The sequence below is a fragment of the Mastigoproctus giganteus genome, chromosome 2, assembly GCF_048544385.1.
Source record: "Mastigoproctus giganteus isolate SK-2022 chromosome 2, ASM4854438v1, whole genome shotgun sequence".
In the NCBI taxonomy this organism is placed as follows: domain Eukaryota; kingdom Metazoa; phylum Arthropoda; class Arachnida; order Uropygi; family Thelyphonidae; genus Mastigoproctus; species Mastigoproctus giganteus.
In genome coordinates, this window is record NC_143576.1 from 91,591,538 (window position 1) to 91,615,834 (window position 24,297).

The following is a 24,297-nucleotide window of genomic DNA, read 5'->3' on the forward strand; positions in this document are numbered from 1 at the left end:
AATAAGAGACGCCTGGAAGGCGTTATTGATCCACGGTAACAGAAATGAAGTCGGATAACACCGTTTTCTGAACCGAACAGCAAAATTCGAATGCTCTAAATCTCACGTGAATGTTTCCACGATTCATCCAATGCTAACATTTTAAGTAAAACTACATTGCATCCTGTTAACTGTTTTTGCTGTTGCTAATACTTCGGTTTGACGTCACTCTAGTAATTCCATCTAAGGCCATGAGACATACGTGGCCATAATGATAGAATCCACGGATTGTGTCATTATGGCCACGTAAAGAAAACTTTTAAATACGTTTTCTTTAGTGACAGCATTAAGCAGAAAAACTCCATCCTTTTTTGGATTTTTGTTGCGTTTTTCCTGCTTTGCTGAAGTTGGTGGACTACGTACTGTTAATAAAGCAGGCATAACAGAGCCCTCGACACAATGTTTACCCTTTGTCTGTTCTTCAACGCAATACTGATGGATCTTATATACTTGACGAACAGCAGTGTTTATAAATAGTTGAGTGCCTTTCACGAATTTCCCTGCAGTTCTGACAACGAATAAAAACATTTTATGAATATATAAAACCATTTATATGAAAAAGAGAAGTTGACTTTGGATTTGAATCTGTCTATATTAGAGGTCTTCTCCTGCCGATCTAATATTCTCACCATAAAAAGAATGAAATAGAGAAAACAAAAAGACGTCGGAATCTAATAGGAAAGATCATGAAGTTATTATTTTACAACGTGGTGAAACTCCTTAAGGACAAAATATATTAATTATAATAATTTAAGAAGAGCAACTACGAGTTATTTTTAAGCGGGAGTAAACCCTAGCTTCCAATTTACAGAAAAAGAGGATCCTCACGTAGTTCGACATCGCGTATAAAATATCTGAGTTCATTTTTTTTAATTACCACAGTTAGTCGGCCGCGTGTCCTCCGACTATAAACTTCAGTTTTCATTCTGCAAAGCAAGACACTGACGCCTCATAGCGTTAGCTGCCTGAGCACAAAAAGAAAACACAAACTATTGAAAAAGAGAGTAGATCATTATTACAATCACTGTGGTCTTTCTCACAGGAACTTATGATGAAATAAAGCCATAATAATAAACATTCGCAGCATTATTCTTAACCTTGTACAATACACGTCTGCTGATATAAATTTCCTTTTAACTTTCTGTTTGAGGAGTTCTAAAAATAGAGAAGAATCTTCCCACAGCCCGTAGTAGACGCTACCGGTTGTCCTTAGATCCTGACTAGAATAACTTAGAAGTTGTCCGTTTCGATATCTGAAAGGATATATATTTTAGCGCACTTCTGTAAACAAGGGCTCGTCTTCAATGGCCGCAATATATCACGTGCAGAGACCTCCGCGGAATGTCATCTAACAGAGCTCGGTGTCCATCCGACTTCTGGCATTAATGGTTCAAAGGCTGTTATCGCAGACACCAGAAATAAACAGACCCATAATACTTCTTTGGTCGCTTATGTGCTCCTGGCTTGTAACATCAGTGCACTCTCGATAGCGAACGAGGATTTATTTACTTTCGTTCTTTCGGTTGTACGTCTCTTTCTTAGAGGACCATACATTACATTATACTGCGAGGGGTGACGTGCTATGCTACCCAACAGTAATAAAACTGCATAACAAACTACACTTGGATTTAGACCCTTAATTCGGGTTATTTCTATAGAAATCTCAACGTCACACCGGCTTATATTAGAAGACATATTCTCGCTTATAAATCTAGAAGAACTGTTGCCCAGTTTCACGTTCCTTCGCTTGCGCATGTGTACACCGCTCTGTGCAAAGTACGCTAAAACAAAATTGATTTCCAGGTTGATCGCATGGCGTGAGAGGTACCAAGACGAGTTGCGCTTATACTGGCACTACGTTGAGTAGAAGTAATTCAGTTCTACAAAAGAGGAAAAAGGTTTCGTGGGTGCTATTACCAAGTCTTCCTTTAGTACTAACTTACAAACAAAACTAGAATACAAACGTTCTGCAGAACGTACTCTTTTAGCGTGAAATGGTCTAATTACAGCTCTGAAGATGCCCTAAAATTCCTTCATTCTTTCAGGGAAATTTCCAGCAACATTTAGAAATAAATAATCTCGAGACGCCCGTGTTTTAGCAATGGGCCGTTTTTCTCCGCCTGGTGACACACGTTCCACGGTTAGAACCGGTAAATGTGATACTGCAGGTTCTTGGCAAGGTACATATGAAGTATTTGATCGACATGAGCAAGGGACGTGATCTGATGGATACTGCGAATCTTGTAGGCTGTTCGCGAGATGCTGCTGTAGTTGAATTGTTTAGACAGTTGACGGATAGTGGACAGATCTGCAGTCCCAGTATCAATGACTCCAACCAGCGATTTGCTAACAGCAATCTCCTTAAGAATTAATGTCAAACGCCTATATATATATATATATATATTTTTTTTTTTTTTTTATTATTATTTTTTTTTTTTATTATTATTTTATTTTTTTTATCATTATTATTTTTTATTTTATTATTATTTTTTATTTTTATTTTATTATTATTTTTTATTTTTATTTTATTATTATTTTTTTTACTTTTATCATTATTATTTTTTTATTTATTTTTATTATTATTATTATTTTTTAAATTATTTATTTTTTTTATTAATTTATTTATTTTTTAGGTCCTAGCCACTGAAATCCCAGGAAACTAGGTGGCAGGACCTGCCGGAGCAACTCGTCATGATGCTGGACACCCGGCTAGCCTCCACGTGGCAAGGTATGGGCAACGTCGGGCCCCACCAGGGGCCAGGCGGCCAATAAGCCGGACAAACAATGGGCACAACAAATCACACTGCACAGACATGACCCACACACTTTCAAGTCTCTGGCTTGACAGTGTACTGTCCTCGATACAGCGAACATACGCGGAGATGGGAGAAATCCCAGGCGCCGTCTGACACGAACATACCTTATATCAATGGTGGGCGTCCACACCTCATCCGTGGTCCTGGCGAACGTAGGGTGTCCTCCCTTGTGCAACGGCTGACAATGCACTTTTGTTTATTACTAGAATCAGCTACGCCTGACTGAGAATTAAAAAGGAAGACAGTTGTCCTTACGCTGGTATGCAAAATTTAAGGACCAGTCAGGTTTTCACCTGTAACTTCTCACAGGAGTCGCCTGAATATGGGAAAAGCATACCAAAGGAACCTCGTGAGGTAAAGAAATGATGAAGGAAACAATACCGACACGACAACGGAAACAAAACGGTACAGGGAGACTAAAATGGCAACATAGCACTGGCTGCCATGATACAGATGCATCACTGCTAAATATGGAACAAAGGGAAGAGGTGGTCCTCAGTAGGAGATATGGCCACCCCTAATGTCGATGCAGGCTTTGCACCGCCTGCCCATTCTTAGAACAATGTTGTTGATAAGCTCTTGCGGTAACATCGTCCATTCCTCTGTCAGCGCCATCTTCAGCTGGTGAACATTTTCTGGTGGGTGTGGACGTGCTGCTAGGCGTCTCCCCAGAGTGTCCCATTTGTGTTCGATGGGATTTAGATCGGTGGAACAGGCAGGCCAATCCATACGAGCAATGCCCTCACTTTCCAAAAGCATATGAACAGCTGCAGTACGATGGGGTGTGGCGTTATCATCCATAAACACGAACTCGGGGCCAATAGAATCTCGGGATAGACGTACATTGGGAAGGATTGCATCACTGCAGTAGCATGCACCGGTTACAGTACCGCCTTCCAGTATCTGGAGTTGTGTCCATCCAAGATAACGCCTCCCCAGACGAGAACACTTCGACCGCCATATGGATCCCTTTGGGTAATGTTTGCGGGGTGATACCGTGTGTCAACCTCTCACCAGATTAGCTGACGTCCAGAATCGCTGCTGAGACAATCTACTCCCATCAGTAAAGAGTACCTTAAGTAAAGATTTTGTGGTTGTAACCTTCAGACATAGTGTTGGTCCTTAAGTTTTGCGCACCAGTGTTATTTACAAGGCAATCTTCCTCCAAGTAATTACCTATGGCGCAGATACATTGTATTGCAGAGCTACTCTAGACAGAAATAAAAAGAAGCTAGAATCCATACAGCTAATTCCACCCGGCCTGCCGACCGGGTAGAATTAGCTGTATGGACTTTCGGGGCGACCTGATAAATGGCCGAAAGAAGAACAAACCAACACAACACTACGGAGACTACGCTAAAACTCACTCTATCTCTGGTCTTTACAGACTCAGAATTTGGAGAATGGGGGGGGGGGGGAAACTAGGTGCCAGTTGACAAGAAACACTATACACTTATGCCCAGAGGATGACTAATACTGTTTCCAAGGCTACAGCCCAACGCATCTTCCTCTTTATTAGGCGCCTTGTCAAGGTACACACGCTTACGACCACCAATCGCCAATGAGGCATAAACTTTCCATCTGAACGACGTTATTGGACCTTTCCCGATCAATTACGTTACCTGCTATGCTGTGTGGACTGTAGATCGGGGGGGGGGGAAAGGCGTATGGCTAAACACTACGATGTCCTAGTGCAACAATAACAGATAAGTCACGACAGTTTTTTGGTATGGGAGATGTTTCCCTGACAATCTCTTGAAGTCCTCATACTGCTAGACCCACTCCGAAAGCTAAAAACTACCTATTCATTGTGGCTGATCAGGTTTTCCCTTCCATGGTGACTATCTTTCTGGATAGCACAGGTGGGTTCCATCATTTTGATCTTAGTCAAAAGGCCAAGAAGCAATGGGTGTGTTCCACTAGGATAACACGCCCTGTCTCGTTGCCTAAATTTTTCAAGAATGGTTTTCCGAACATGATAGTGACTTCCATGTCTTAAATTATTGAGGCTATTCATCGGCTGTCCTGGCCGATGAATTCGCCAGACCTGAATTGCATACATCTCTGGGATTAATGCGGTATCCAAACGCCAGATCGACAGATCTGACGTTTGGATACTCCAACACGACTATCGGAAATCTACGGGACGCAATCCTGGAAGCATGGTCGTACAACCTACCTCCTGCATCGTTGAGAAGCCTTTTATATAATCCATGCTTCACCGTGTGGCAATGATACTGACGGAAAGAGGAGGATATATCAACTATTAGGTAGATGGTCATTTTTACTGGACATTCTTTGTGTATATATTTCATAGATGACCATGCAATAATATCTGTAAACGTAAGGTGTATTTTCCATAAGATAGATTTTAACCATCCATAATACATACCCATTATCCTTTTTTGCATTTTCTCCACACCCCCATAAGGGTTTTTGGGGATATTTTTCAACTGCTCTAATAAAATTACTAAGATTAGACAGCATTAGAGAAAAAAAAATGCTTAAAATCAGCTCAAGAAACCAAGGAGAAATTTCTAGTATGAATAAATATCCCACGAGAGGTTTGTTGACTTATCACGTGAACTGCAGTTTGCCATTCATGGTTGAAACAGAACCAGCGCATCTCGCGTAACATCAAAACATCCCCCATTTAAAATAAAATGTTTTACACTACGCGTAAGAAATTACATTTAAAATGTAAATATTAGTATCAAAGGAGGGATTTGAATAAATGTTTTTACAAAACTGAATATATGCATGAGAATGTCTGCTGTAGTAGGAAATATCGAAAAGAAAGCAATGCCTTAAAAGAACTCGTGGGTTGGAAGTCACATTATGTATTCATTTACAATTGTTGTGCTTTCAAACCGACGTCATTCTGGAATGCAGAAATAGAACAGAAACTGCGCCCACTTTAATATACAAATACCTTCTTTTTATCTTTTTTATTGGTAACCTTCGGAGAATAAAGAGGCGGTCTGCTTATAAGATGGATCGAAGTTGAACCCTAATGACTTGTTAATGTCAGATGATAATATCACCCATAGATGGCTGCATATTAATGACTATTATCAACCTATTAACATCGATATTTGGTTACAGTCTGAAGCATCCGAATCAGGAGCAGGGTTTCTTCCATCAAAATGCATCTCCCCCATTCCTTCAAATTGTTTTGGGGGTTGGGGAAGAGTACAATCGGGAAATGAATCAGTTTTCTTAAATTATCGAGGCTACTCAATTTGTTTTCCCAAACCACACACAATCGCCAGTTCTTCTTCTTCGCTTTTAATGACCCTCATAATTTCAAATCGCGTTTCTAATTTACTAACAACAGATGGAAACATTAATAGAAACAATGAATCTGTTTAAATAGCGATGGACACGATTATGGTTAAAAGCAGAATACACGAGGGCGGTGGATGCGGTTGTACTTAACGAAGTGGATAACTTAAAAGACGAATAATACTAATCCTTTTTCCGGTCTCTCGTGGGAACTCATTAAATTCTACTTTGACTTTGAGCTTTCTTCAGCAATGCCCATTCTGGAACAATGGAATCCAACTATTAAGTAACTATAGATGGCGTTACGATCATCGTTCTTTTAATAGAAATAAATCATCCATTACATCGATTCAAGTTTGAATGAGATGAGAATAAAGGAAATCGTTTCGCTACGTATTATACCCATTTACTTAAATATAATTAAAGACGCTGTTATTCCGAAGTTGTCTAGAGTTGCCTTGGCAGAAATGAGTTTAAGGAACTCCATCTGGGCGTGTACAACTGTGTGTTGGCCTTGTAAATGCAGATTTGGCGATATAGTGGCTTCTTTATTATTCGTTAATATTCATGAAGGGTAAAAGAAACGTTTTAGGATGTTAGGATTGGCGTCTTCAATGTTTGTTTCAGCTTCATTTTGGTCATTAAGGACGCCCTTTTAGGACAATAAACTTTTTAACGAAGTAAGACATCTTAAGTAAACAGTTTTTGTACAGATTATCTGGAACATCTGAAAAGTAAATGCTTTTATATATCTTGAGGAGGATGTACAGAAACACACCTCTATCGACTTTCCTAAGTGCACCTCTGTTTACGACATAAAATCGTAGTTGTTTCTTCACATCTCTTACATGAAAGAATGGATCTTGGCATATTGCTTATGACTGGCTTATTTTTCAGACGTTTCCTTGGTTCAGCAGACCATTCTCATGATTAGCTCAGCTTTCATCTGCTTACTGAGTCTTCACACAGGTCATTACCGTGATCAAATTCATTTTGTAATAATATTTTAATCTGCATCATCTAGAGATTACCACAGACACAATTTTCTTAACTTCCACAATCTATATACTTGGCTGAATATGTCATATGCAGCTAGCATGCATAGAACAATGCTTTTGAACATAAATCAATAGAATCGTGAGAATTCGAACATATTTTTCTTTTTTCAGTACACAGCAAGAAAAAAACAGTCCGGTGATATCCAACACAGATGGAAAGACCCATTTTTTTCACCATTTAACGTATTGAGTGGCCGATTCATTAGGTAAACTTCCCTTTCCATGAAATGGAACGCTCCTTTCATAACGGCGTCAAATGATATAAAGCAGGTGGGCAGATGCTTAGGGTGGTTGCATGTGTGCATTTCAGTGCAAGGATGGGCAAGATGGAAAGAGTTTGAATGCCGCATGGTAGTCCCGCTAGACACGTCAGTATGAGTATCTCGGACACGACAACCCTGCTGGGAGTTTCGCGTACGACCGTGTCTCAGGTGTATTGATATTAGTCCAATGAAACCCAGTCAACGGTGATTCTGTGGTCGGAACAACTGTTTGGTGCAAGGGGCCAATGGAGGTTGACAGGAGTCGTGCAAGGTAGCAGAAAGACTGCAATCAGTCAAATAGCAACTCAATGTAGTAGGGTCTCGGAGTATGCGACTGGCCCCGATTCATAATTGTGTTTGTGACTCGTAGTCACAAACACAATTATGAAACAGGAAAACATTTGAAGGTATCCATCGCCGATTTTGTGAACATGGGATCTTTACACCTCGTGCTGCCGACAGAGGACGACCAAGATCTACGACTCCTGAAGTAGAGGAGAAGATTTTGGATGTTGTGCATGCCACTCCTGGAATCAGCACGCACATAACAGCAATGCAACTGGCTGTTCAACGTTCGACTATTTGGAGAGTGTTGCGAGAACACCAACTGTATCCTTACCATCTGCAATGGGCCCAGACCTTGTCACCAGCAGATTACCCTGCGCGAGTAATGTTCTGCCAGTGGTTCTTGCAGCAGTGTGGTACAACTCTTGTGTGAACTGTGCTTCATCTGTGAATATCACTAAGGCAGGAAAGTGAGGAGTTGTACCACACTGCTGCAAGAACCACTGGCAGAACATTACTCGCGCAGGGTAATCTGCTGGTGACAAGGCCTGTACCTGTTGCAGATGGTACGGATACAGTTGGTGTTCTCGCAACACTCTCCAAATAGTCGAACGTTGAACAGCCAGTTGCATTGCTATTCTGCGTGTGCTGATTCCAGGAGTGGCAGGCACAACATCCAAAATCTCCTCCTCTACTTCAGGAGTCGTAGATCTTGGTCTCCCTTTGTCGGCAGCACGAGGTGTAAAGGTCCCAAAAGCAGCGATGGATACCTTCAAACGTTTTCCTCTCTGGACATCTTCGTTCTGGGAACCTTTCGTTATCTGTTAAGATCTGTTAATTCCCAGTTACTGTTGTTTCACGCTGATGGAAGGATCAGAATATGGAAAACAGCACCAGTACAGGGATCATCCTGCCAGTTGTCAATAATACAGGCTTGAGATGACAGTGCAATAATGAGGGGAGTGGTTTCGTGGTACACACGCTGGGCCTCTTTTTACCAGTGAAGCAACCGATGAATTGTTTCCCATCAGAAGCATCCCTTCATGGCTGCAGTGTATCCGTCTGCGACTTGGGTTCATACAAGGCCAGAATTGTACAGAACTGCTTCCAGGAATATGAAAGTGAATTCAGCTTGCCGCTGTGGCCTCCCCCACTCAACAGATCCGAACCTAACTGAGTATCTGTGGGATGAAGTGGAGCAAACTCTTCGGAGGAGAGATCTGTAACCATCAAATTTTCGAAAACTGTGGAAAGCAGTTGAGTCAATATAGACAAGCATTTCTGGAGTACGGTTTCCACACTTCGTTGATTCCATGCCACGAGGAATGAGGACTGTTCTGAGGGCTAAAGGGGATCTACTTGCTATTAGGTAAGTGTGCCTAATAAACTGTCCCCTAAGTGTGTATTAGAATATGATATGACTTGCAAATGCATAAAATATACAGCTCTTCTCTTAGTAATTAATTCATATTCAATATGACATTATATATTTCGTCACAACTTGCATCACATATTTCAAAATGAATCCGGCGTTCCTTTCGTTATTCTTATATTTTTTCTGAGTCTTACCGGTACAGTTTCCCTAAGTTCTTCAGTCCTTCAGGAAAAGAATGTGTTTCAAAGTCCCACTACCTCCAAAAGTTTGAGTTTTTCATCCTACAAAACCAGCTCAAATTTTAATATTTACAGACATAATTCACCAACGCCTCATAACCTCAGTTACTTTGGCGTAAAGCAGAACATAACGTAATGCAACTTCAGTGATTGCCTGTGTTTAGTACAGTGGCAGGGGTTGAATTTTTATGGTCGGATCACCTTCCTGTCAAAATGTAAGGATTACTGAATAAAAGGGTGTCTGGAAAGGTTTTGTGAAGCAGAAATGAAACTTGAACTTGATTGTTTTCACCTGAAGGTGCAGTGCTACCAGATTATTAGTAACTAGTGGATCACACTGCTTCCCGTCTTTTATATTACTTTGGATTAATCTAAATTTCCAAAAAAAAAAAACTGCGGATGGAAGCCGAACTAACGGAAACTTTGATCACAAAACGAAGCCATTTAAATTCGAAGTCATCTACAACTGCTGTGAACCCAAGTCTCTAGCAGGGATTTGCTTTGCTGCATATTTTAATCCAATCAATGTGGAAAGGAGCTTTGCACAGCGGCAAAAGAACGATCTGTCTCGAAAAAGGTTCTGTGGCTGTCTTTACTCAAGCAAGAGAGAGAGATGTGCAATACGAAAAAATATATTTTAAGATTTCAGGATTCAGAAAAAAATCGAGTTAGTTTCAGAATTTTAAAAATAAGCAACACAGAGCGGAGTAATATCCAATCCAAATGTATGTAAATATCATAAAATAAACAATATATAAAAGGAATTAAAACATTCAACGTAACAAATTTCATTTTATTAATTTAATATATATATAACCTAGCGTACTTCTGTCTTAAGAACAAATCCGATATTTTCCAATTTTAAAATAGCAAATCGCGATCCAAATGATTTGTTTTGGTAACTTTGAATTCCTTATTAGTATATTCGGTTAAACAACCAAGTCATTCTCGTTAATGATTAAATAAATTTTTTTGAAAGATTATTTCTGCTGAACCATTTCTGAATTTCATTAAGAGAAAATTAAAATCTACGTTTCATTAATTTACGAGCGTGAAATTGAGGCCAATAAAGGGATCTCAGATACCAGTAATTGCGTCACCCAAAAAAAGCACAAATATTACTAAACCTTTGGATATCTCCACAATAGACCAGCTAACTACAGGTCCACCACACTAACAAAAATATGCATACACTCTTGCCTGCACTCTAAGATGCAAAACATGAGCTCGTCTGTTCCAGGGAAATCATTATTTATTATTTGAAATGCAACACCGAGGAAACTCATGATGAAGTTCCGTATAAGCAAAGCATTCGAGAGCTAATGTGGGCGTAAGTGTACTGTAGACCCTTAACTCCTTTCCACCCCCATCGCTTGCATATAAGATCGATGCTTAGTGTGCTCATAACTACAAAACCTACAATAATAATAATAACAATTCTATTTGTATACCCGAAAGGTTCAATTAAAATATTTTATGCTCCTCTACTCAACATAATCTTTCGGCTTTTGACGAAACCGTTTTTCAGCGTCCATCTATTTCAACGCCATACAAAAATTACACACAAAGGAAAAGAAGCAGGCAGAGGAGAAGTAAAGGAAGCAGGCAGAGGAGAAATTACAAATCTATTAAAGGTCGAGATCCGTGAAATTCTCGATCTTCACACTCCTCGTGCCCTTTAGCAACCACGCGAAACCAACTGTTGGGTGCCTCTGCGATGGCGAATCCAGGCGATCGACCTGCTTCCACAAGAGCCTGAATAAACTGGAACAAACCTGTGTTCCATGATATTAAGTTGTTGTGTGTATATTACCCAAAGGCTGTTTTTAATATTCTTCTAAGAGGAGACAAGCACAGTGTAATCTGGCCAATGCAATTCGTGGTTATAAATATTTTTTATAGTTGGTATATATCACGTCAACAGTAAACCAAACTTTTTCTTTTAAAGAGTTCACTGGCCGAGTTGAACCATAGTTCCAGGTGCCGCCCTACAACATACTACATATATAGCTGGTTTAATGTTTTCAATGATATAAGTTGTTGGGGGAGGGGGTAAGATGCAATAGTGCTCGAACCACATCTACATTCTATTGACGGTTTACCACAGTCAATCAATGTGGAAATTTCGACATTCTGATTTATGCTTTTAGGTGCTTTCCAGTGTGAATTAGAGAAGTTTATTCTCATTGGATTTTGAAAATAGAGAATTTGTATTCTGTGTAAGCGACTGAGATACGCAAAAATTCTTTTTCATCATGGACAAACTAACTGTCTTGCTTTTATTCAACCATAACCGTACATCCCTCTCTGCCCTCAAATGAGACAGCTCCTTTTCATCTCTTCTTTGAACTTTGCAAGCAGTCTGAACGTACATTCTTTCTCTTTCAGCTGAGGGTCGTCTGAACTGTTAAAATCCAGAGTATCTCGCAATCTTTATACATTTGCAATAGAAGTCGCAAGCCGTGTACAGGACTCAACATGTCGAGAACATCGGGCGTACAACAGTTTGTGATCAATGGGACAAAAACAAGTCTTCAGAAAGATCTTGGTAATATTATAATGGCCAAATGATGCAAAGAAGCGGACTTTTTTTGCATCTGTCAAAATTTGTATGATAGCCTTTCGTGGTGAACCGCATGAACACCCCTAAACGATGGGGAGGGGGTACTCATTCCTTCAACACTCGGATCACTTCATAATAGTACTATCAACAGAAATTGAAATTTTGGCATTTTTTATCGGATACTATCAGCTAAAACTTTGCATAAAATTATAACTTAACTTGATTAATAAATAAGAAAGGAAAAATCCCAGATAGGTTTCGACATAATGTTGACTACATTCCATCGTAAAGATATTGTAAAGTTTAAAAACACTAGCCGTTAAATAGATATTTCAAACATAACGCAGCTCTACATTAGAAACACAAAATATTCTTTCTCTTTTTTTTTAAAGATATTTAAAATAACTTTATTTTGTATTAATCAAACTACTACAAAATAAAAGTTATTCCTTTTCTTTTTTTTTGCCTTCAGTTGTTTAGGCAAATAAAGTAAATTTAATTAAGATTGAAAGAATAACTTTACTCGAAGTAAATACTGAGCAAAAGTACCATTTCGTTGGATTAAAGTAAACAGATTAAATTATTTACAAAAGTAATGTTGTTCTGTAAACGACGACTTTTTTTTCAGGATTCACAGAGCTACAACTCCGTTGAAACGCATTAGATGCAGGAATTGGAGAAGGACCCGTAAGTTGGTTAGAAATGTTGTTCTAGATTACTCCGTTGTAGGTAATTTAATCAGTTTACTTAGAAGCTGTATACTGATAATTTTCTCGTCAGAGTTATCCTTAAAAACTTCATTCTTACGTATACACTTCTCTTAACAGATCTGAACGAAATTCAGCTTTAAAAAAAACTCTTTAATGAACGTCTAAAATTTTGATTTCACAATCTTTCCATCTCTGACTATAGAGATGGAAAGTCAAATCACGATTTCGAAGGTACATGAAACATTCGTAGTGATTAATAAAAAACTTTCTTTATAATTATACAGGAATTATTCCAGCTATGCTGACACACTTCAACGTCGTTTCCATGTGACGCCATCCATCGCAAAGCATAATTTGATTACTAAGACAACGTCTACATGGTCCACGGTAGGTCGGCGTATTGCGTCAGCTCAATGAATGGAAGAATCTGGGTTCGAATCCCGCAAGAAACATTTAGAAAACTTTTTCTGGCTCTCCTCTACCCGTGTTAAGTTAGTCAGGCCAAGGACATGAGGAGATTTTATCTCAAGTACAGACCAAACAACAGACACACTTGAAAATTCAATAAACCCGGTTTCGAATTTCAAAGGAGGAATCACCCACTGGAGAGGGTAGTGCCTTACTCCTCGCAGGAAAAAAATATTCATTAAACTGTTTGGTCCACTAAAAAAACTAAATGCTCCAATTGCAAAAAGATTCATTTCATAAAGCGATAGAAATAGAATAGCATTTCAAAAAATGGAAACATTAAAGCACTTTGAAGTTCTACTTTGTAAAATGCTACACTTTTTCTATGCTCTTTTCAGTTCAATCTATAAAGTGAAGCGTTAAACATAATTTCTAAATTCCTTATATTAACAATAATTCATTAAATGAAAACAACATATTTAACTGACTCACCAATGTACATTAACCAATACTCCACTGCTATTACTGAAATACTAATTTGTGATCATCAAGTACTACGCATGTATTGCAAGATTTGTAAGCTTCAGCCTCGTGTTATTATATTTTGCATTTAATTATTACTATTTTACTTTAATAAAACAAGAAAAGCTAAATCTACATTATTCATCAGTATTACCAATATCATCCTAAGCGAATTAGTCTTGCGCAACTGGTAAATATCTTTACCCAAAGGAATATTTCAATCTTCATTATGCATTACATGGTTACAAAGGAACAATAAACATTTATTTATAATTAGTATTGTAATTTCTGTATTCATTTGAAAAATCTAGGTTTGGTTTACCTCATTTTGTAAAAGGATTGACTTGATTTCAACCAGGAATTATGTCGGGTATTAGATCCTATAAAGAGGGCAACAGGAAACCTCTCCACTATATTGCTTCTTCGTGCCGAGGGTACCATGATTGATGGAATGGATAGCATCTGGGTCACGAGAAGTAACGAAACCAGAAATTGTGCCCCGTGTTCTTTAGCCACCGTTAAAACAACTGTTGGGTCAACCACGCTATGGTAGACCTGTTGCTATATGGTAGTTTCGCTGTTGGAATTGCTTCTTATTATGAGCTGCATGTAGATGCTTTGCAAGCTTAAGCGTATTTGCGTCCGTTTCCATCCCCATTTATTTATTTACTTTTTATAACTTTAATTATTGTTTTTTTATTCATTTAAATATCTTTATTTTAAAATTGTTAATTATGCTAGTCCCTTTGCGGACTGGACAGGGTTTTTTTTTTTTTTTTTGCTAGCCCCTTCGGGGGGCAGAATTTGCTAGTCTCCAGTTAATTAGAGACGGGATTTTCACCTGCTCGTACCTAGATTTGGGCTTCCTGGGTACAGCACCAGCCGGCATCCACTTGTATTACACTTTCTCCAGTGGATGCAGGATTCTGTGTGGTATTCACCATCGTACGTGATTATAGGAGACTGCTGCACCCATAAGACTTGCGCTTCTTCCTATGCGTGCTAGTAATAATACATTTAGATTAGTAAGTGTATAGTTTGGCCCGCCTCCTCGTGGCGTGGACGGGTACTGGGAAGCAGTCTTCCTGGTAGCTAAGTTGTTTAGTTGTTTCTGGCTAAGTGGCCAGAAACAACTAAACAACACAAACACTACGGAAACATATACCGATTCTAAATTTCACACAATTTACTTATTTCTCAATTTCCAAAATAGTTACGTTAGTGAAGATGAATGCACACGCTTTCTGAAGATGAAAGCGATTTCACCTGCACTTCGATGTATTTCCTTAAATGTCTCTCTTTAACAACACGAGAGAAGCAAAGGAAAAATCTTTATTTAAACAGCCTCCTGCACATTATATGCAAGATAAGGATATGCCTACTATTAACTGCTCGACTCGACTTCGGGGCGTATTTTCTTCCTGAATTTCTGTTGCAGTAAGGAACTGATTTAACTCGAAACACCTGCTATGCACCTTGCTCACGACTCCCGGATGTAAGCTAAACCAGGCAACCAAAATAAGGACACGTAGCCCTTCCACGTGCGTGTTTTAATCGAAGTGAATTTCATAAATGCGCTTCGTCTATTTTAAGGCTAAACATAAAACTGAAAATACTTCTCTCGGAAAGAATAAAAATATTTGCGCTGGACATGAAAACGATTTCTCCTCTCTAGAAAAACTTCCACAAAACACATTTAAGATTCTGGCCATTTCTGAAGATGTTCATCGCGTCGTCACCAATCAATTAGTCTCCCTCTTTCATGCTCACTTCGTTATCTGCCTAACTGGATAGCGCATCGCGAAGCGCTGGAAGTGGTAGATCGTGTTTCTTGAAGCAGAGAGAACTGTCACATCTCAAGGTGTGCATCTTGACAGGCTGTCGCTACTTTGAATAAAAATATTCCGCTGCCTGCGGAATCAGACGGCAAACTCATTTATAGAAGGGAGAAACTTTCCAGCGGACTGGGGATAATGTAAAACAGTTCGAATCGAGAGCACATTAATAATGTATTTAGGCTGTGTTTTCATCCGTTCCAAATAAAATCAACCATCCCGATATCCGTGGCTTCTTTCTGCGGATTACAGTGGACAGATGGCATCGTGTTCAACCAAAGATGAATCCTCGATAGATTACAGTTTTTGAACGAGAAAACACGTTTAAAAAAGTTGATTTACTCCTACGAATCAATTTTGGCTCTTGAACGTAGCTCCCCCCTTCCATGTAGTGAACCTAGGGTCTCCTAGTGATGATATTGATTCCTCAAAATACCACAACTAGGTTCAGACTGCCATTAGTAATGTCCAGCACGCTTTCAATGTGCGACAATTGTGAACATCAAGATTGAACATTTCACTTAACCCTTTTTCTTCAAGATCAAATTTCGAAACGATGAACTAAAGTCAAATAAAACGAAATGTTCAACGAATGGATCATTATTTGTTAAAAGGGAACAGTTTGCAGTTTTGTAATCATTAACAAGTACCAAATAAATGAATATAGCAGACACAATGAACCCACCAATATGAATTTCTGGTTGCGTCTCTGCTGTTGATTAGCGTTACTAGTCGCGGAAGTTCCATCAGTGTAACCATCTCAGTTGTTCGAACTGAGATGGTTACACTTATGGTCTTCAGCTGATAAAGACAAACCAGAAGAGATGAACGGCTTTTACGGGGTTTTACAACAAAGCCTTGAAAAAGAATATGCGGACATTTAATGATAATTTGCTAATATGTGCAATACTCTTACAAGAATGATGGAAGATTAGGTTATTCGCACCGGTGAATATTTTTAATCAATGGTGTTCGCCATTCCGCATAGGTCACTGGTAACCTATGATAAAACATTTATTCTTGAGCGAGAAAAAGCACTTTTAAGAATACAGTAAATGAGTTAAGCCTCTGCATTTATACAGTGGGACTTTTAAGTGAATACATTAATTTAAAAATGTAAAAAAAGGGTCCCTGTCAAAAACACTGATTTTTTTGCATGGTGAATGGCCGAGTGTTGCAGTTAAATTGAGTTGCGTTAAATTATTTTCCCTAGGGATACAACGATAGAAACCATTCCTCCTCATCTCTCAAATTAACTTTATACACCTAGCTCAACAACTCCAGTTAGTCGAGGGCATCTATTCATAACACGCTTCATGATTTTGGGGAAAAGTTGAGGGGTAAGGAAGATCTTCTTTACTGCGTCAATGGAAAGTACCAGAGGTATTATAGAAACACGCTTGGTACGGTTGAGGATTTCAGCAGGGGGAGGGGAAAGGGTCAGTGAGACGACGGCGATGGATTCTACCACTCCTTGCTTAAATTCCGCTCTGAGAAATAAACTTATGGTCTGATTTTGCATTATAAAACTATAACGCAAATGTTAACTAGGTTTGCAAATAAGGTCTTCGTTTCCAGTTTCTAGGAGAAAATACTCTGATCCCTCCCTTGCAAAAGTACAAATTACAGCCCCGAGTGAAAAAATCCTTTATAAAGAATTTTCAGGGTTGCGAACCTCAGACTGCACAAAATGCAGTACTGTTCTTGTAAACTCCTGACTATGTAGCTAATGAAAATTGGTTATTTTTAACAGCGAGGTTTTTGAACGTAATCTATAATCGCATATTCCCTTAAATCCTTAAATACAAACAGTTCTACGTACTATGTCTTCGTAAGATGCGACAGTTTTGTTCATTGAGTTACTCCAATAAAAATTCTTGTGCGCCTGGGCGGGTGCAATGAGTCCAAACGAGGATAACGTAATACAGTACACGTAAGCTAAGCACAGGCTGGGTTACACGATACGTGACCCTTATTGAAATACTGACATTCCAAGGTGATGCTAACCTTGACCCAGTGCCACAGTATGCTGACATAAAGCCACGTGGTTACTTAATATCTCAACTGTCCATTTCCTTTTAAATTACACGCACCCTCCAGACGGGATTAGAAGTCACCGGAAACAGGATATTGAAGTTAGTTTAAGCTGTAATCGTGCTATGCGTGTCTTACAAATAACATTTCGATCAAGCGTACAGGAAGTGTTCGGTTCGAACTTGGCATCAAAGCAATTCTCGCCACGAATGTGCCCATTTGCTGTTTCATGAAATTGTGTTCCAGCCTTTTTTTTTTTTTTTTGGGAGCGATGAAATGGCTCCAAGGAACTTCTGCACATCCATCTGGGATCATCAAACTCAAAGCTTTCAAAACTTAAAAGGCTCCTCAGACCATTGACGAATCCGAGCTTTTTCTGAAAGGTAATTCGAATACTATCCTATTATAAGATAACACAGGAAACGGTGGACAGATTAATTCACATTACAGATACGAGAACCAACCATTGATAATACAGCCACTAATTGCATTGGCAAATTAGTTATCTGATTACAATAAATATTTTCTAGAAGCACAAGTATAGTGTACAATACCTTTGCGAACATTGCATATACATCAGCCATCAAAATAAAGTACACGTCGTTCAGTACCACATTTGGTTAACTACCTTGTGGATGAATTGAAAGATACTTTGCATCGATATTTATAAGGAAAGACCCTGAGGAGAATAGGTGCGAGTTTTGCTAGAAAACATGAAATTTCAGCCTATTTATTAGAAAAACAACTTTCAAGCCTAAAGGTAAATAAGGCTACTGGAACCGATGGCATATATACGCATTAATTTTGAGGAAGGCGAGACCGGAGTGCATGGAAATGTTAAGATTAATTATGAGGGCATCATTAGACTGGGGAGAATTTCATTTGGACTGAAAAAGTGCTAGAGTATCGCCAGTACATAAAGAGACTTCTAAGAGTGAAGTGAGTAACTACCAACTGGTTAGTCTGACTTCAATGGTAAGAAACATCATGGAGGAAATGACCAAGAGTGCAATATTTTTTTCATTCCATGGGTGGATGAGTTAGTCGATCTCAAGCAAGGTTCCCTCACCATCCACCAAAAACTCGGGATTTTCGTTCAGTAAAACACCAGAAATGTATGGACACATACACACAGGCATATAAATTAGTTCTTGGATGGCCCTAATATAACAGTTTTTGTTTTTAACCCATGAATAGAGCCGAATCAGGAATGAGTTATTGTCATTTTGAGTTGCAAGATGCACGCATATAGTAAATTCACGATGAATTAATATTGGTATTAGTAGTAGTAGCAGCAAATGATGGAAGCAAGCAAGCAAGCTTGTACAGCATCATCAAAAACAAACAAACAAAAAAAAAAAACTTCCCACATCACCTGTCCATCCCCTCTAATAGTTTATCCAGTTCTTCCTTGAATTTAGTCAAACTACCCACTTCCACAACAAAAGATGGAAGTTTGTTTCAGAAATCAACCATCCGCTAGCTAAAGGCAAACTTCCTCATATTTATTCTGCAACTATCCTTCTTCAATTATATCTACAGTTCCCCGAAGAGTTTGACAACTCCACGTCAACATTGCTGTAGAATACCGCTTCGCCTACCTTATGGGATTTGGATACCATTTTTTGAAAATAACTGCAAAGTGGAAAAATCCTCAAATTCAGCCATCGAATAATTTTCCATATAACTGAAATCAATGCTCTAAAGTTAATTATAGTTTTAAGTAATTAACAACGCTGAAAGCTTCACTTGTTTTCATAATCCAATAAGACCCCACCAGATGCGTTGTTTATTATTTTTTAACAATCTCCTCACCCCTTTAAGTCTATTTAGGCAAGAAGTATGATTTTTCAAGGTTTTCCTGATAAAACCACATGAAACTGCCATATAGTTTCATTATTTATAAATATAAAGAGTCCCAAAAGAAAAGATAAATATGCCAGCGCTACTTCTACTAAAAACGCCATCTACAAGAAAAATAGCACAAGATACCAGTTTGGTTGGTTATCCTGAGAATATAAGTCAGTAACATCACTCTAAAATATGCCAGCAAATCAATAGTGCTCCACCTTTAACAAAGTAGTAGAACAATCGGAGAAAAAACCGTGAAAAAATAAATAAAATAAAATAACCTTGCTGTGGCTTCATTCTCCGTGCGGATTCGGGCCACAAACGGCTGAAATACGGCCGCTTCTTACTACTCGTGTTTCAAAGCATTCCTCACAAAGGAGAAAAGCGAGAATTGACAAAATGTCACGAGGTTCTGTATCCTCAAAACGACCGTACTAGCGGGAGCATCATTACCTGAACAGTCTCTTCTTGTGATGACTCCCGTTGATTCCCCTCGGGAATCGACCGTCTTCCCCTGTGTCTTAGTAGTCCTGTCGCCAGGACTAGTTACAGTTCCACGAATTCTAATCTAAGCGCAGTCTTCGCTGATATTGCATTGGTACTCCAACAGAAAATAGTCCTTTATTATCTTCTCTCTTTAGAAAGGAATCTTTGGAACTGGTGTCTGCGAGACAGCGTCTTATTCGTATTCAGCTCATCATCCCTCATCGTATGTTCAACGCGGATAGAGACACCGAAAGGAATGTGATCAGCAAGAGCGCAAAGCTCATTTTGTGCTTACTGTAAATTAAATGAAGCGCAAGGGGTGTTTAAAAGGTAGTACGGATGAACTTCAAAGGACAAATCACATAAACCTTGCGGGTAGGCTACAGGATTTGAATTAACCAGAGACAGAGGTTGTTTAATATCTGAAGCCGACCGTTTAGGACTCGCTGCAAGGGAAATCTCACGGTCTCGGCCTAAGCTGTCTGGAAACTGTTTGTGTTCTAAGGATGGTTTATCTGCTTAAGGAATGAAACTAATCGAATACTGCATTTCGTACTGAGGAATGAAAAAAAGCAAGCTGTATCCATTAAGCTGAATTCATACAAACAACAGTATTTGATTAATGTTTTGTAGATAAAAACAATCAATTTTTCTAAATACAAAACTTGTTTTTCTTATATTTGATTGTGCTCTGAACTTTCGGTATTTTGTTAGTTATTCGATTATGAGACCACTAAAATGGAATTCCAACTAATACGACACAGTATAGATTTGCCATGAGTGGGATGAAGAGAGCTAGCGTATTTGTAGCAGAACAAAGAGGAGGCCCTTTTCTGAGTATTCAGCAAAAGGGATGATCGGCGACGAGTTGGAAAATTGGGGCACTACAGTGCTAAAACTGATAAACATAATTATTCTCTTAATTACTAGAGAGAGCGAGCTTGTAAGTAAATTACTAAGTAGCTATCATTTTAACTCAATGAACAGAAGTGCTTTTCTGTAATCCCCAAGGACTCTCAGTGTCTTGTGTAAAGAGATGTAGCGCTGATTAAGAATTACATACTTCCACTGAGCGGGATGAGACTTGTCAGCTATTTCGAGATTCCCACGTTTGAGCTGACAACACACCACGAATAGGGGTCCGGACATTTACCTGGTTGGACTGTTACGAGTGCAATAAATAACATTCGGTAGATACCTCTGTCTGGCTGCCTTATTTAGGTTCAATGGGTCAAAATTACGGACGGCTAAAGCTGAGAGTCCTTAATTCATTACATGACCGCTGTACCAGTGATCACCAGCCGTTCAGGTGAAACAACTGATCCTCCACGTATCACTTCCAATTATATGTAAAAAAAAAAGCTATAAAACATATTGTGAACATACAAGTGCGACAGACTGGTGTATATGTGTTGTAGACAAGGTTGATAACAGGAACCTCCCCCTAATCATGACTACAAGTGTGGGACAATCATTTTGGAAGCTCCCCACTGCCTTTGCTGAATGCCACAAATGGGCGTTTTATAGCCATCTGTGGCGACTAAACACATACATAGGGCGCTCTGGCCCTACGACTTTCATTCCCCCTTTTCAATCCTAGGGCATTGCCCATCTCTCTCTCTCTCTCTCTCTCTCTCTCTCTCTCTCTCTCACCTCCTTACTTAAACCATCGCTCGCCCGGTGGGTTTTACCACGCTAAATACGTTCCGCTGCTCATAACCCTTGTGGAGCGTGGGTTACGTCTGCAGGGGTACCCCACTGCCCTATCCTTCAAATTTTTGGTAGAAGTCTTCCCATCCTCCTTTCCAATAAAAACTTTTTTTTTTTTTTTTTTTTTTTTAACCTCTCTGGCCTGGTAAGCTCCTCTAGAACTTGAATGCCTTCTTCCAGGCCTGGCTCCCCACGGCCAGGATGGAAACTAGAGGTCGGCGGTGCTCAAAGGGCCACCAAGCTAAGTGGCGAGTTGTTGTTGTTTGGTTTTTAGGAGCATTAGCAAGTAAGGTCATATTGCTCCTGGGGGATATGCGGTGGTCATTCCCTGACCTTTCCGCATCCTCCGTATTTGGTGATGACGGGGTCGAACCCCGGTCTAATCAAGAAGAGTGTGCTACCACTGCTGCTCCTTCCCACCTGGTTACGGAGGCGCCACTACGCGGCGAGATGAACAACATAATCGAAAACACACAATCTGGCCTTTACAGAGTTCGTATTGCCACATAGTCACGACACGGAATTCAGAATGAAACCCCCCATTCCGCATGACTTGTACCACTATGCCCAATGCCCCATACCACTTCCAAGCTAAAGCAGTAGTCTCCATTTCGCAACTGCCTTCTTACTCGTTGTTATTTAAATTGTTTGTTTCTACCCCTGGCTTGGTGCGGAGAACAATTCTGTAAAGTCACGGCATTGTCTTACAATAAGAACATTAACAACTCGAATGCGATCTTTGTTTCTTAAAGATTGCATTCGAGCTGTTAATGGTGTCAGTGTACTCACCTCAGTAACTAAATCATTTCGATACCTCTACTTATATTTGCATATCCCTCTAATTGAAGTTGTTCAAAGAAACCGAATTCAACGTAATTAGGCTAAAATAAACTTGTGGAATTCTATGATAAACAGACGACCACTGACTTAAAAAGTTCGGCCATTCGAAAGACAAAAGTCCTGCATCTCAAAATCGGAACTACCCATCAGTGACTGTAACCTGAAAGCATTAAAATGAACGCCACTTGCCCCGTTATACTATCTTAAAAATAAGATGGCTACTAATAATACAGTACTTGGAATGGATCCAGGACCGTTGCAAGAGTCTGAACGATATTAACCAATTTACATATTCATTAAATACAAGCAAAAACTTGAAAGCGTTGCTGTTATTACTAGTTAATGCTAAATAACGTTTACTTAGGAAACCAAGATAATTAACGTCAATTAAGCTGAATGTAACATCTGCTACAGATCACTTAATTTCTACACTCAGTCAGTTGGATGATGCAGTCTTTTATAAAGAGAATGTTAAGTAGGAAGATAAACGCGTGTCCAATCCAGTATCTTCCCTTTTGTACTCGTGAATATTGATAGAAATCTTGCGCGTGCATTATGACAAATCAGGCGAAGGCCTACCTCGTGCATGGTGTAAACTGAGCACTTTATGTGCATCTGATGAACGCCATAAATAAATGAACACAAACGAGGAAAAGTAACAGTTGTCTCTGACAAACACAAGAATCTTGTTAATGCATTTAAGCAAGCAGTTAAAATCGCGTTCTCTGCATAAATTACCATCTCAATCGTGTAGAAACGTGTTAACATTGCACCAAAGCTAAGGTACAGAGTACGCGTGGTTTACGTTATTAACCGCGAGAGTCTACACCCCCCCCCCCCGATACAAATAAGAGCAAAACTACTAACCTCACCGTTGACACTCGACGAACAAAAATATTAGGGTCGTGTTGCGGCTGTGGCACTGGAAGAAGCGGGGTCACTCTCTCCACGCAGAGGGATCTTGACCGGTCACGCTTGGGCATGACCCCTTTCGACGAAGGAGGTCTACTTTGCCCGCTCGCCCCCAGTCTAAAGGGCATCTCGACGAGGACTGCACGCTAAACAACTCCAACGGCGGCACACACATATACACACAGTGAAACAAGGTGTGATCTCTCGGCGCACGTGAATATAGTGGTGGTGGTGGAAGTGGCTAAATTAATTTCGAAGACATCCGCCAGAGTGGCCCCGGTGCACCGGAGATCTCTCTCTCTCTCTCAAGGTAACTTTGTCCGCAGTGCATACGGCGGGGGACAGCGGAGCTCGTGCGGCGACGATGATGAATTAGACAAATCGTGGGTGGGAGGACAAAGAAAAAAAAAAATCACGAATCAGCCGAGCGGGGGAACTGTCACGGGCACGTTAATCGACACTAAGGTCCCTCCGTTGTTGCAGATGCCAAGTAGCGAGAGTCATAGTACTGCAGACGTTCGGCCATACACAGTCGTAGTCGATTGTACTTTATGCATAGTTATTGCATCGATTGGGTGGCGGAGCCCTGCGCAGATCTCCCCACGCAAGCGTACGGCGGCAACGTCTGCTCCTCCTCACTTTCGCCGGCCACAAGGAGGGGAGGTGGCGGGCGACACGAGGTCAGGGTTGGTTTCGGGTGGAGGGAAAGCAGCTGACGAAAGGAACACCGGGAAGACGCAAAATATCCGGCAGCAGGTGCGTGCCAGAGAACTGCACCTTGCGTTCGTCGATGGTGGTTTGTACATGAATGGAGAGCACGCTCATGCTGGTCACGTGACGAAAGAAGAGAGTCGTACATGCACGTGTTCGTGTAGTGGGTCAGCACTGCGTAGGTTTCCACATATCGCGTGTTTCGTTAAGGTCCATTAGTCGCGGGACTTACAGGTTTGCCACAGCTCTCAATGGCGCATGACACGTAAGTTAATCATCCCTCCCCTCTTCCCTGAACTAGTGGGGGAGATTATGTGAGTTTTAAAAGGTAAATTCCTCACATATGTAACGAGAG

General features: G+C 39.9%; 1 protein-coding gene across 5 annotated transcripts in view; it reads right to left on the reverse strand.

The window, feature by feature from the left end:
* The window catches only part of LOC150089422 (GTPase-activating Rap/Ran-GAP domain-like protein 3), a 503,165-nt gene that overhangs the window by 179,651 nt on the left and 299,217 nt on the right, over positions 1 to 24,297 (reverse strand). The window contains exon 1 of one of the 5 annotated variants that reach the window (XM_090389441.1): positions 23,187 to 23,817. The exons of the other annotated variants lie outside the window; for them this stretch is intronic. Within the exon in view, the coding sequence (XP_090245567.1) occupies positions 23,187 to 23,359 (173 nt within the window). The 5' untranslated portion in view covers positions 23,360 to 23,817. Of the gene's footprint in view, positions 1 to 23,186; positions 23,818 to 24,297 lie in introns of those variants that run through there. 5 annotated transcript variants of the gene reach the window in all.